General features: G+C 51.2%; 1 protein-coding gene across 1 annotated transcript in view; it reads left to right on the plus strand.

Annotated features, from left to right (window-relative positions):
- Nucleotides 1–10240, plus strand: part of LOC144773673 (NXPE family member 1-like) — a 233850-nt gene extending 223610 nt beyond the window's left edge. The window contains exon 6 of the mRNA XM_078658827.1: nt 8205–10240. Within this exon, the coding sequence (XP_078514953.1) occupies nt 8205–8743 (539 nt within the window). The 3' untranslated portion in view covers nt 8744–10240. The remainder of the gene's footprint in view (nt 1–8204) is intronic.
- Nucleotides 10241–12488: the final 2248 nt, after the last annotated feature.

Here is a 12488-nt window from a genome sequence, read left to right on the forward strand (position 1 = left end):
TCACCCTCACACACCCTCAGTCACCCTCACACCCTCACACTCACACACCCTCACCCACTCACACAACCTCACACTCCCTCACTCACCCTCAGACACACTCACACTCACACAATGTCACACAACCACCCCCTCACACCCCCTCACTCACACTCACTCACACTCACTCACACTCACTCACAATGAATCACACTCACCCTCACACACCCTCACACACCGTCACACACCCTCTGCCTAACAACACCTCTCTCACCCTCAAACACACTCACACTCACACACCGTCACACACCCAAAGCCTCACACCACCTCACTCACCCTCACACTCACACACACACACCCTCACCCTCAAACACCTTACACTCACACACCCACGCTCCCCTCACACCCATCACAACACTCTCACACTCACTACACCTCACACACTCTAAGCCGCAAACAACCTCACTCACCCTCACCCTCACACACACTCACACCCCCTCACCCTCACATCCCATCACCCTCACACACGCTCACTCCCCTCACACCCTCACACGCCTCACAACACTCTCACACTCACTACACCTCACACCCTATCCATCACCATCAAACACCCTCCCACACACTCACCCACCCTCAGCCTTGCAACTTGTCACAATCAACACGCCTCACCCTCACACACCCTTACCATCATCCCCTCACCCTCATTCACACTCAATCAACATCACAACACCTAACTCTCAGACTTAACCACTCACACACAATCACACTCCCTAACTCACCCTCACACACCCTCACCCTCACACCGTCACACACCCACACACTCACACTCCCTCAATCAACATCAAACACCCTCACTCACCCTCACACAGCCTCACCAACACACACCGTCACACACACTCAGCCTCACAAACACTCACTCAACTTCACCATCACACACACTCACACCCCCTCACACTCACACTCCCTCACACTCACAACACTCACGCTCACACCCCTCACCCTCACATCCCTCACTCTCACACCCCTCACCCTCACACCACTCAAGCCACAAATGGGTGTGCGATGGGAGGACGCTCAGCTTGCAGGGCTGTGCTTCTATCCCCTGCTGCACTCTCCTGCTCTCTAAAAGGTGGCATAACAACAAAAGCTGCCATCAAAATCACGTCAATACAAATCATGTGGCATTCCAAATGCTATAGGTGTCACATTCACAAAAATTACAACTATTGGCATTGTAAATGACAAATCTATCAATGTAGCTATTTGGAGAAACTACACACCAAAAAAAAAATCATTTACAAGACCAATAGCTCCTACTTTTCTAATGCGAGACCTATTGCATTTCCAATGCTTGTTTGTTTGGTGGTTCTTTATTTGTACCGCCCAGGGCCTTCGTCCCTCTTGTCCTAACCATGGCCAGGCTACTCACATTACTCTGGGGCTGAGAAGTTGGTGGATCTGGGCTAATGGGGAACAAGCTTGGAGACATGGACAGGGGGAGAGCGATAGATACATCTGCATCTGGTGATAACTGGATGGCAGGTATCTGGGCACATGGCAGTGAACCCCCCCCAAGAGCCTTGGATCAAGTGGGAGTCTACGTACAGTAGCCTCAATCTCGTGGATTAACACCGATTCCGCTCTTATGAGGAAGGCATCAAGGGTGCCCACCACCTTATCCCCCACTTTCCTTTTGCTCATGACAGGAGAATTCAGACAGGTACAATTATTCCCTTTCAAACCCACTGCTACCGATAGAGACAGTCCAAAGTGTGCAGAGCTTACAGTTCAGAAATGAAGATGACGGTGGGGTGGCCCAGCCCTGTCTCGTCCTGCCGCAGACGGCCCTGCCCTTGACCCGGGCTTTGCCCGGGAACGCCCGTGCATGTCCCGTGCCGCGTGCGGGCTTGGGTGTTTTTGAGCACCTCACGACGCTCCATGTGATGCGCTAGGCCTGCGCCCACAGGACTTCTGGGTATTGTAGTCCCGGACACGGAGGGTAGCGAGTAGATTCACCGCGTGTGGACGAGCGGTTCCCCTTGGCAAAAGCTGACTCTCCCGGTGTGCTGGCAGTGAGATCCAATAAGTGGCAGCAAATAATGGCAAAGCGCGTCCATCATTGTTGTCCTTCGCTCACCATTGCCACACTGCTCCATCATTGCCGTCCCCCACTCACCATTGCCAGACTGCACCATCATTGCTGACCTGCGTTCACCATTGCCAGATTGCGGCATCATTGCTGTCCTGCGCTCACCATTGCCAGACTGCTACATCATTGCCGTCCCCCACTAACCATTGCCAGACTGCTGCAACATTGCTGTCCTGCGCTCACCATTGCCAGACTGCTGCATCATTGCTGTCCTGCGCTCACCATTGCCAGACTGCTCCATCATTGCTGTCCTGCCGTCACCATTGCCCCAGATGGCTCCATCATTGCTGTCCTGCGCTCAACATTGCCCCAGACTGCTCCATTATTGCTGTCCTGCCGTTCACCATTGCCACACTGCTCCATCATTGCCATCCCCCTCTCACCATTGCCAAACTGCTCCATCATTGCTGTCCTGCCGCTCATCGTCGCCAGACTGTTGCATCATGGTTGTCCTGCGCTCACCATTGCTAGACTGCGCCATCATTGCTGTCCTACGCTTACCATTGGCCGCCTGCTGCATCATTGCTGTCCTTCCGCTCACCATTGACAGACTGCTGCATCATTGCTGTCCTGCGCTCACCATTGGCCGCCTGCTGCATCATTGCTGTCCTTCCGCTCACCATTGACAGACTGCTGCATCATTGCTGTCCTGCCGTTTACCATTGCCAGACTGTCCATCATTGCTGTCCTGTCTCTCACCATTGCCAGACTGCTCCATCATTGCTGTCCTGCCCTCACCATTGCCCCAGATGGCTCCATCATTGCTGTCCTGCGCTCAACATTGCACCAGACTGCTCCATCATTGCTGTCCTGCGCTCACCGTTGCCAGACTGTTCCATCATTGCCGTCCCCCTCTCAGCATTGCCAGACTGCCACATCATTGCCGTCCCCCACTCACCATTGCCAGACTGCTCCATCATTGCTGTCCTGCGCTCACCATTGCCAGAACACTCCATCATTGCCGTCCCCCTCTCACCATTGCCAGACTGCTGCATCATTGCTGTCCTGCCGCTCAGCGTTGCCAGACAGCTCCATCACTGCTGTCCTGCGCTCACCATTGCCAGACTGCTCCATCATTGCCAGCCCCCTCTCACCATTGCCATACGGCTCCATCATTGCTGTCCTGTCTCTCACCATTGCCAGACTGTTCATCATTGCTGTACTGCTGCTCACCATTGCCAGACTGTTCCATCAGTACTGTCCTGTCTCTCACCATTGCCAGACAGCTCCATCATTGCTGTCCTGCGCTCACCATTGCCAGACTGCTCCATCACTGCTGTCCTGCGCTTACCATTGCTGTCCTGTCTCTCACCATTGCCAGACTGTTCCATCAGTACTGTCCTGTCTCTCACCATTGCCAGACTGCTCCATCATTGCTGTCCTGTCTCTCACCATTGCCAGACTGTCCATCATTGCTGTACTGCCGCTCACCGTTGCCAGACTGCTCCATCATTGCTGTCCTGTCTCTCACCATTGCCAGACTGTTCATCAGTACTGTCCTGTCTCTCACCATTATTATTATTATTATAATTACATTTATTTCAGCTACCCGGAGGTTTCCCGGCGCTAAAGCAAACAGAAGGTAAGTTAAGTTTTGAGAGGGAATAAGCACTCATATTAAGTGTTAAAAAGCCAGGTCTTAATTCCTTTACGGAATCTCAAGTAACAGATTTCCGATCGCAAGGTTAGAGGCATCGAATTCCATAGGGAGGGTGCAAGTAGAGAAAATGAGCGGCCGCCCATTTTAGCTCTATTGACCCGAGGAATCTGGAACTTGTTTTGTGTGGAGGATCTCAGCGTACGGGAGGGAGCATAATGCTGCACTAAAGAGGACAGATATTTAGGAGATTTACCCATTTTAATATGGTGCATTATGCACAGAGCTTTGAATTTTACTCGGTTCTCAATGCGCAGCCAATGCAGCTTGCGCAGATGGATAGAGGCCGATGATCTGGCGGGCAAGTTACAGAGAAGGCGGACTGCCATATTCTGAACCACCTGCAATTTCTTTGTTACCTCCTTACAGGCACCCAGCAGCAGAATGTTCCCGTAGTCCATGCGAGATGTAACAAGGGCCTGGACTACTGTCCTCAGGGTGTCAGCTGGAAGCATCCACGTGATTTTTCTCAGCCACCTTATGATGGAGGTACAGGTGGCTGAGAATTTTACAACGTGTTGCTTAAATGACAGCTGGTTGTCAAAAAGGACCCCGAGGTTGCGGACTGAGGCTGAAGGGGTAGGAGTTGGGCCCATCTGATGAGGCCAATGTTGAGGACCCCAGAGCGAGGTGAGAGGGCCGAATAGAAGTAGCTCTGTTTTGTCACCATTCAATTTTAATTTATGACTGTGCATCCAGTTGGAGATTTGTTCCAACCCGTACTGCAGCGAGGACGTGGGGAGATATTTATTAGTGGATAGAGAGTAGACGATTTGTGTATCGTCTGCATATGAATAAATCGTGAGGCCTGCTTGCTCTGCCAGGAAAGCAAGAGGTCTCACATGGAGATTGAAAAAAAGAGGGCTAAGGATAGACCCTTGGGGCACACCATGAGGGGAAGAAAAGATGGAGGAAACAGACGAAGAAGAGAAGACTTGGAAAGTGCGATTAGACAGGAAGCTAACAATCCAGGCCAGGGCAGGACCATCAATACCCACAGATTTCAAGGTGGACAGCAGGATGGAGTGGGAGACGGTGTCAAATGCGGCACTCAAGTCTAACAGAATGAGTGCCACTGTCTCCCCGCTGTCTACCTGTCTTCTAATGGTCTCAGATACACCAAGAAGAGTGGTCTCAGTAGAGAAGCCGGCCCTCAGTAGAGAAGCCGACCATTGCCAGACTGCTCCATCATTGCCGTCCCCCTCTCACCATTGCCAGACGGCTCCATCATTGCTGTCCTGCGCTCACCATTGCCAGACTGCTCCATCATTGCTGCCCTGCGCTCACCATTGCTGTCCTGTCTCTCACTGTTGCCAGACTGCTCCATCATTGCTGTCCTGTCTCTCACCATTGCCAGACTATTCCATCAGTACTATCCTGTCTCTCACCATTGCCAGACTGCTCCATCATTGCTGGCCTGCCGTTCACCATTGCCAGACTGCTCCATCATTGCTGGCCTGCCGTTCACCATTGCTAGACTGCTCCATCATTGCTGTCCTGCCGTTCACCATTGCCAGACTGTCCATCATTGCTTTCCTGCCGCTCACCATTGCCAGACTGATCAATCATTCCTGTCCTGCTGCTCACCATTGCCAGACTGTCCAACATTGCTGTCCTGCCGATCACCATTGCCAGACTGCTCAATCATTCCTGTCCTGCCGATCACCATTGCCAGACTGCTCAATTATTCCTGTCCTGCCGCTCACCATTGCCAGACTTCTCCATCATTGCCTTCTAGTCTCTCACCATTGCAACAGTGCTCAATCATTGCTGTTCTACCGCTCACCGTCGCCAGACTGCTCCATCATTGCTGTCCCCTGCTCACCATTACCAGACTGCTCCATCATTGCTGTCCTGCGCCACCATTGCCAGACTGCTCCATCATTGCTGTCCTGCGCTCACCATTGCCAGACCGCTCCATCATTGCTGTCCCCCACTGTCAGGGTTCTGAGAAAAGGAGTTCACAAATTCCAATGCGCCTCCTTATCTTTGAGTGAGCCAGTCCTGAAAAGATCACCCGCTCGAAATAAATTGTGGGTGATCGTAGCACGCAACAAAGCAGTCTACTGAGTACTCTCAAAAGGGAGAACAGCATTGGCAGTTGCCGGTCAAGTTTCATGCACCTGCACATGAGATCTAGACCAGCTCTGAAGTGTGTTGGTTGATTTCCAAACCGCGCACTTCACCAACAGAATTTCAGAGAGAAGACGTTAGATATTTAGTATTCAGTTAGTCAGGAAATAGAATAGAGTTTTTAAGCCAGGCTTAGGCGTAGGATAGAGTGCCTCATAGCGTCGGATAGTTAAATAGGTTTTTAGGACATTTAAATAGGAATTTCTCAATAGTTTAATAAATAGGAAATAGTTAAAAGAAAAACTATAGTTCAGTACTCACAAACCGGTACTTCAGTTTCTGTTCTCCTCTGCTGGCCAGTCGGCGGGGGAGACTCTCGAAGAAAATGAAAGGAAGAATTCAGAAGAAAGCATGTAAGAGAGAGAGTGTTTGAAAGATACATATATACATATATAGAAAGAACGTTACTAGTATTTGAGAATACTAAGCTTTTGTTTGTAAATACAGGACGCAGACGTTACTATTGTGCATAAAATAATAGAAGAGGAGATTAAGCCTAAGGAAAATCTGGGTAAGGAAGAAGGAGAGAAAAGGTGTTAGGAGAGAGAGAGCGCGGGAGGGATTGCAAGGGAAGTAATAACGGTGTTCTTTCTGTCACAGTAATTTCCGCATTAGTGCAAGAAGAGAGAGAGAGTAAGAAAGAAAAGAGCTTACAGAAGGAAGAAGAAGAAGAAAGCAGTTTGGAAATACCAGGGAAGCTAGGCAGTCTCTTCTTTGTCCCATTCCCCTTTCCCCCGACTGGGGTCACACGGCCACTAGTTTCGTTTGGTGGCAGTGGGAAGGTCTGTGGTGGGAATTAGGAAAATCTCTTCATTCTGCTCCTGGGAGTGTCGGCATAGTGAGTACCAACAAACCCTGACACCCGCTCACCATTGCCAGACTACTCCATCATTGTTGTCTCCCAATCACCATTGCCAGACTGCTCCATTATTGCTGTCCTGCCGCTCACAGTTGCCAGACTGCTCCATCATTGCTGTCCTCCACTCACCATTGCCAGACTGCTCCATTATTGCTGTCCTGCCGCTCACAGTTGCCAGACTGCTCCATCATTGCTATTCCTATCCTGCCACTTACCATTGCCAGACTGCTCCATTATTGCTGTCCTTTTTGCTCACCGTTGCCAGACTGCTCCATCATTGCTGTCCTGTGCTCACCATTGCCAGACTGCTCCATCATTGCTGTCCTGTGCTCACCATTGCTTCTTTTTTCTCACCTTTTTCCTTGTTTGGAAGGTCAGGCAGCTGACATTTGCAACCAGGCTGCTCCTTTCTAAATTATGCACTTGTGTTCTATTTTAATCTCCTTTATTGCTTCAAGGCGGGTGTCTGCTATATTTTGATGGTTAATTTAAAGAATAAAAGGCTGCTGCCTCATCATGATGCATACTTCCACATGCGTGATGATGCACAGACGCATATACATCATCATGCTGGGGCTGCCATAGCGGCATTAGGCGTATGAGCACATGCATGATAACAAATGCTGACATATGAGTACATGCATCATAACTCATGCACATGTATGAGCACCTGCATGATAACGGATGTACATGTATGAATACATACATCATAATACATGTATGAGTACATGTATCATAATGAAAGCACATGAATGAATACATGCATTGTAACACATGCACATGTTTGCATACATGCATGATAACTAATGCACATGAATGAATACATGAATTGTAATACATGCACATGTATGCATACATGCATGATAACTAATGCACACGTATGAGTAGATGCATCATAACACATGCACATGTTTACATCATCACACTAGAGCTTTTTTTGCCTGGGCAGAACAGCATGGGTCTAAAGCATTGGAAAGGCCAATAATCGAGCACTGCTGGCTTTGCCATTGGCTGTTTTATCTTTTCTGGTTTCGATTTGATCTCATTTTTATGCTGAAATGAATGGTGGTAATGCAGTCTGTAATGCAAATACCTTACTTTTTTTATGTTACTGTGTAGCATCACTAGCCTACCTTTGGGGAGGGGCTGAAATACTTTAAACATAAAACACATTGTCTATGGATCTTCAACTTACCCTAGGTCTTGGTAACGATGGTCGCACTTACTTTGATTTAGTTAATATTGAATACTCATCCCATATACACGCCAGCTACCTAATGCAATAAACATCTGATATTCAGCGCCAAGTTACCTGTCGCGTTAACTCGCGCTATACATTTACGCGTTATGTTATGTTAATGCAGAACATCCATTGAAAGTCGTTCATCCATCCTTTGTCTAATGCTTGAATGTTCTGTTCCCCTGCTCAGGTCTAAGGTTTTTCGACCTCCATAATGGCGGTGAATGGCACAGGAACTACCTGGCTGTGGACACGGAGAGAAACCTCAGAATCCTCTGGAAGAAGCATGGACACCCTTTTATCAGCATGAGTGATTTCCCCATCCCCAATGATGCGTGTCTCGTTAATCAGATCAATGAGCTGATCGGAAACTCCTACACTGCAGTCGTCATAACCCTGGCCCTCCACTTCCGGGGGTTCCCGTTAGAGGTCTTCATCAGGCGAGTAGTCAGAGTCCGCTTAGCCGTGGAGCGCTTATTGCGACGAAGTCCTCAAACGAAAGTCATAGTGAAGACGGAGAACACCAGGGAGCTTCATACGGATGTGGAGACCAACAGCGACTTCCACGGCTACGTCCAGTACCTCGTCATGAAGCAAGTGTTCAAGGGCCTCAATGTTGGGGTCGTTGACGCCTGGGACATGACTGTGGCTTTGGCTACTCAGAATGGTCACCCACCCGAGCATGTGATCCAGAACGAGCTCAACATGTTGTTAACATACATGTGTTAACTTCGAGCACCTGATAAAAGGTCTATTTCCTAGCCATGCCAAATCAATCAATCAGTGTTGTTAAAGCACAACTACTCACTCGTGAGGGTCTCAAGGCGCTGGGGGGGGAAGGGGTGTGGGTCTGTTGAGTGCTGGGTTATCGAAAGAGCCACGTTTTGAGGTCTTTCCTGAGCTGGGGTAATGTGGGAGCTTGCCAGAGGTGGAGGGGTAGGTCGTTCCAGGCTTTGGCTGCAATGAAGGAGAGGGACTTTCCTCCTGTTCTGGTCTTGTAGATACGTGGGACGGTGGCCAGAGAGGGATCGGCTGATCGAAGGTGTCTTTTTGGCTCGTGGAAGCAGAGGCAGTTGGTCAGGTATGTAGGTCCGGTGTTGTGAAGGGCCTTGTATGCATGCGTGAGGAGTTTGAAAGTTATTCTTCTTTCGACTGGGAGCCAGTGGAGATCGTGGAGGTGTTGGGTGATGTGGCTTAGATGGGGCTGTTGAGGGTCAGTCTGGCTGCGGCATTCTGGACGGTCTGGAGTTTGTGAAGGAGTTTCTTGTTGATTCCGACGTAGAGAGCATTGCCGGAGTCCAGTCTGCTGCTGATGAGAGTGTGTGTGGCAGTTTTTCTGGATTCGGTTGGGATCCATCTGAAGATCTTTTGAATCATGCGGAGGATGTTGAAGCAGGTCACGGATATGGCGTTTATCTGGCGGTTCAGTGTGAGTGATCAGTCTAGTATGATGCCGAAGTTTTGTGCGTGGTCCATCGGGGTAGGGGGATTCCCATATGTGGGGGGCCACCAGGAGTCGTCCCATGTGGAGGGGGTGGAGCCAAGGATGAAGACTTCTGTTTTCTCTGAGTTGAGTTTCAGGCAGCTGTTCTCTATCCAAGTGGTAACAGCTTTCATCCATTTTTGGAAGTTGTGTTTGGTGAAGTTGGGTTCGTTGGTAAGGGAGAGGATCAGCTGGGTGTCATTGGCTTAGGAGACGATGCTGAGCCCATGGTTCCTGATGATGGTTGTGAGGGGCACCATGTAGACATTGAAGAGGGTGGGGTGGAGGGAAGAGGCTTGGGGCACTCCACAGTTGGTCTCTCTCGGTTCTGAGAGGTAGAGATGGAGTCTGACCCACTGAGTTCTGCCGTTGAGGGCCTTGCTACGGATGCCGGCATCGTGGAGTCTGGTGGCTAGGGTGTGGTGGGAGACGGGGTTGAAAGCATCCGAGAGGTGTAAGAGGATGAGGGCTGTCTTTTCGCCCTGGTCGAGGAGAGAGCGGATGTCATCGGTGGCGGCAAGTAGGGCAGTCTCAGTGCTGTGGTTCTTGCGGGATCCAAATTGGGAGATGTCCAGGACGGTGTTAGCTTCGATGAAGGTCCTGTTTCTTTCCAGCTTAGGGTCCTGGTCCTTGATCCTGTCCAGATGGTGCTGACAGTACCAACTTAGGGTTATGTAAGTACTGCAGAGGTTACAGTTTGTCCAAAATATTACCCGTTAATAAAAGCGACTGCATCCCCTTGTTACTGGTGTCCATCCTCTGTTGCTGTACAATAATGATGCTCGAATTATTGCTTATATTATGCACCCAAGTTCATACTCAGTGCCCTGTCTTCCTCTGCTCTAATGATACAACACATGCCTGAAATGCACATCCAGCCCTCTGGTTCAGGAAGACGTAACCAAGGGCTTGAGCTTTTTTGGTTTAGAATTTTTTGAAAACCTCTTCCACAGTGACCTCATTTACAAAAATATTGCTCTACTCCATGTAGCTTTTCTATTATTAACTCCAATGGGGCGAGGCTGTTGTAAATTATGTAAGGACACCAGATTTGTGTACCACATTTAGATCTCAATATTCTGGTTTCTGCCACCCAGGGTACAACCTCATTGTGCATGAAAGATTTACTGCCGCTGAATCCAATAATGCGGAATTAATTTAAGTTGAACTTGAGCTGGGCTGGGATTCTATAGCACTGGGGTAACTGGTGAACAATGAAAGTGGTGGGGGGAAAAGAGGCGCTTTGAATCGTATCAGGCAAGAGAGCGAAGCAAGCGCACCCAACCAGCAAAGTTTACTTCTCCACCAAACACATTTTACAAAAAAAAGGGTTGTTATGAATTTTGCCACAAACATTTCAAATCATTTGTGCGATAAGACATGGGCTCAGTTAATAAAGATTTTCCAGTGAGTTTGTGTGACTTACTTTTGACTTGGGGCCTGGTTTAGATATTACCAGTATGACAGTCGTTCCGTGGCGGTGGTTCCAAGTACTCTGTCAAGCGGACGGCGTTCCATCTGCCATATTTAGATGTGGAATCAATAGACTGGGTAATCGGCGCGGCCTGGTCGCCCCCATGCTCCTCGTGCCTCCTGCTCCCTGTGCCTTACCTGCCTCCTGCTGCCTGTGCCTTCCTGCTCGCCTACGCCTACGCGACTGCTTCTTCTTTCCAGCGCCCCAGCCGCCACAGGGCCGCCCGCCAGCCCGCACTCGCTTTTCCCGCCGCTGCCTGCGGCCCCGCCCCCCCGCCAGCCGATAGGATCCCACGCTCCCGCCTCCCAGCGGACCCTCCCTCCCGGCTCCCTTCTTAAGGGGACCCAGACTCCTCTTCTGGAGCGACCACTGCGCCTACACCGGCCTGGTCGCCCCCACGCTCCTCGTGCCTCCTGCTCCCTGTGCCTTACCTGCCTCCTGCTGCCTGTGCCTTCCTGCTCGCCTACGCCTATGCCGACTGCTTCTTCTTTCCAGCACCCCAGCCGCCGCAGGGCCGCCCGCCAGCCCGCATTCGCTTTTCCCGCCGCTGCCTGCGGCCCTGCCCCCCCGCCAGCCGATAGGATCCCACGCTCCCGCCTCCCAGCGGACCCTCCCTCCTGGCTCCCTTCTTATGACGCCCCCAGAGCGACCGCGCAGCGGACGCGTGCAGCGGGAGCACCGAATGAGCGCCGAAGGTGAGCCAAAGGTAAGCCCGTCTGCGCCCGTCCGCGCCTGGACCGCGCCCAGCGCTAGGACCCCTGGCCCTCCCCCCCGCCGATGCAAGACGACCCGACTGACCTACGACGCCGCCACTCTCAACGCACTCAATGCCAGCCGAACCCACGCCTGCTGCCGAGCCACCCCGAGACGCACCCACGGACCCTTCACCTGCCGCACCTGCAAGTTCACCTGCCTCTGAACCTGCCCCGCACCCGCCAAGACCAACACCAGCAGCAACCACCTCAAGTGCATCCTGCTCAACACCCGCTTCGTCCACAGACACACCGTGTAACTCTGGAACCTCCTCGACGCTACTTCACCGGACGTCGCCTTCCTCACGGAGCCCTGGATGAACGCCTCCTCTGCACCCGACATCGCCATCGCCATCCCGGACGGGTAAAAGATCATCAGGAAGGACCGCATCAACCAGACCGGAGGAGGCATCGCCATCATCCACCGGAACACCATACGCATCACGACCGACGCCAGCGACTCCTTCACCGCAGCCGAACATCTCCACTTCCAGATTCACACCGACCCTAAGACGACCCTCAGAGGCACCCTCGTCTACAGACCCCCGGGACCACGCACACAATTCAGCGAAGACATCGCGGACTTCATCAGCCCACACGCCCTCCCCTCCGCTGACTACATCCTACTAGGGGACCTCAACTTCCACCTGGAGAACAACAAGGACCACAACACCACCACCCTGCTGGACAACCTCGCCAACCTCGGACTCAAGCAACTGGTCAACACCCCCACCCACTACGCCGGCCACATGCTTGATCCCGTCT

Source organism: Lissotriton helveticus, chromosome 8, assembly GCF_964261635.1.
Source record: "Lissotriton helveticus chromosome 8, aLisHel1.1, whole genome shotgun sequence".
NCBI lineage: Eukaryota > Metazoa > Chordata > Amphibia > Caudata > Salamandridae > Lissotriton > Lissotriton helveticus.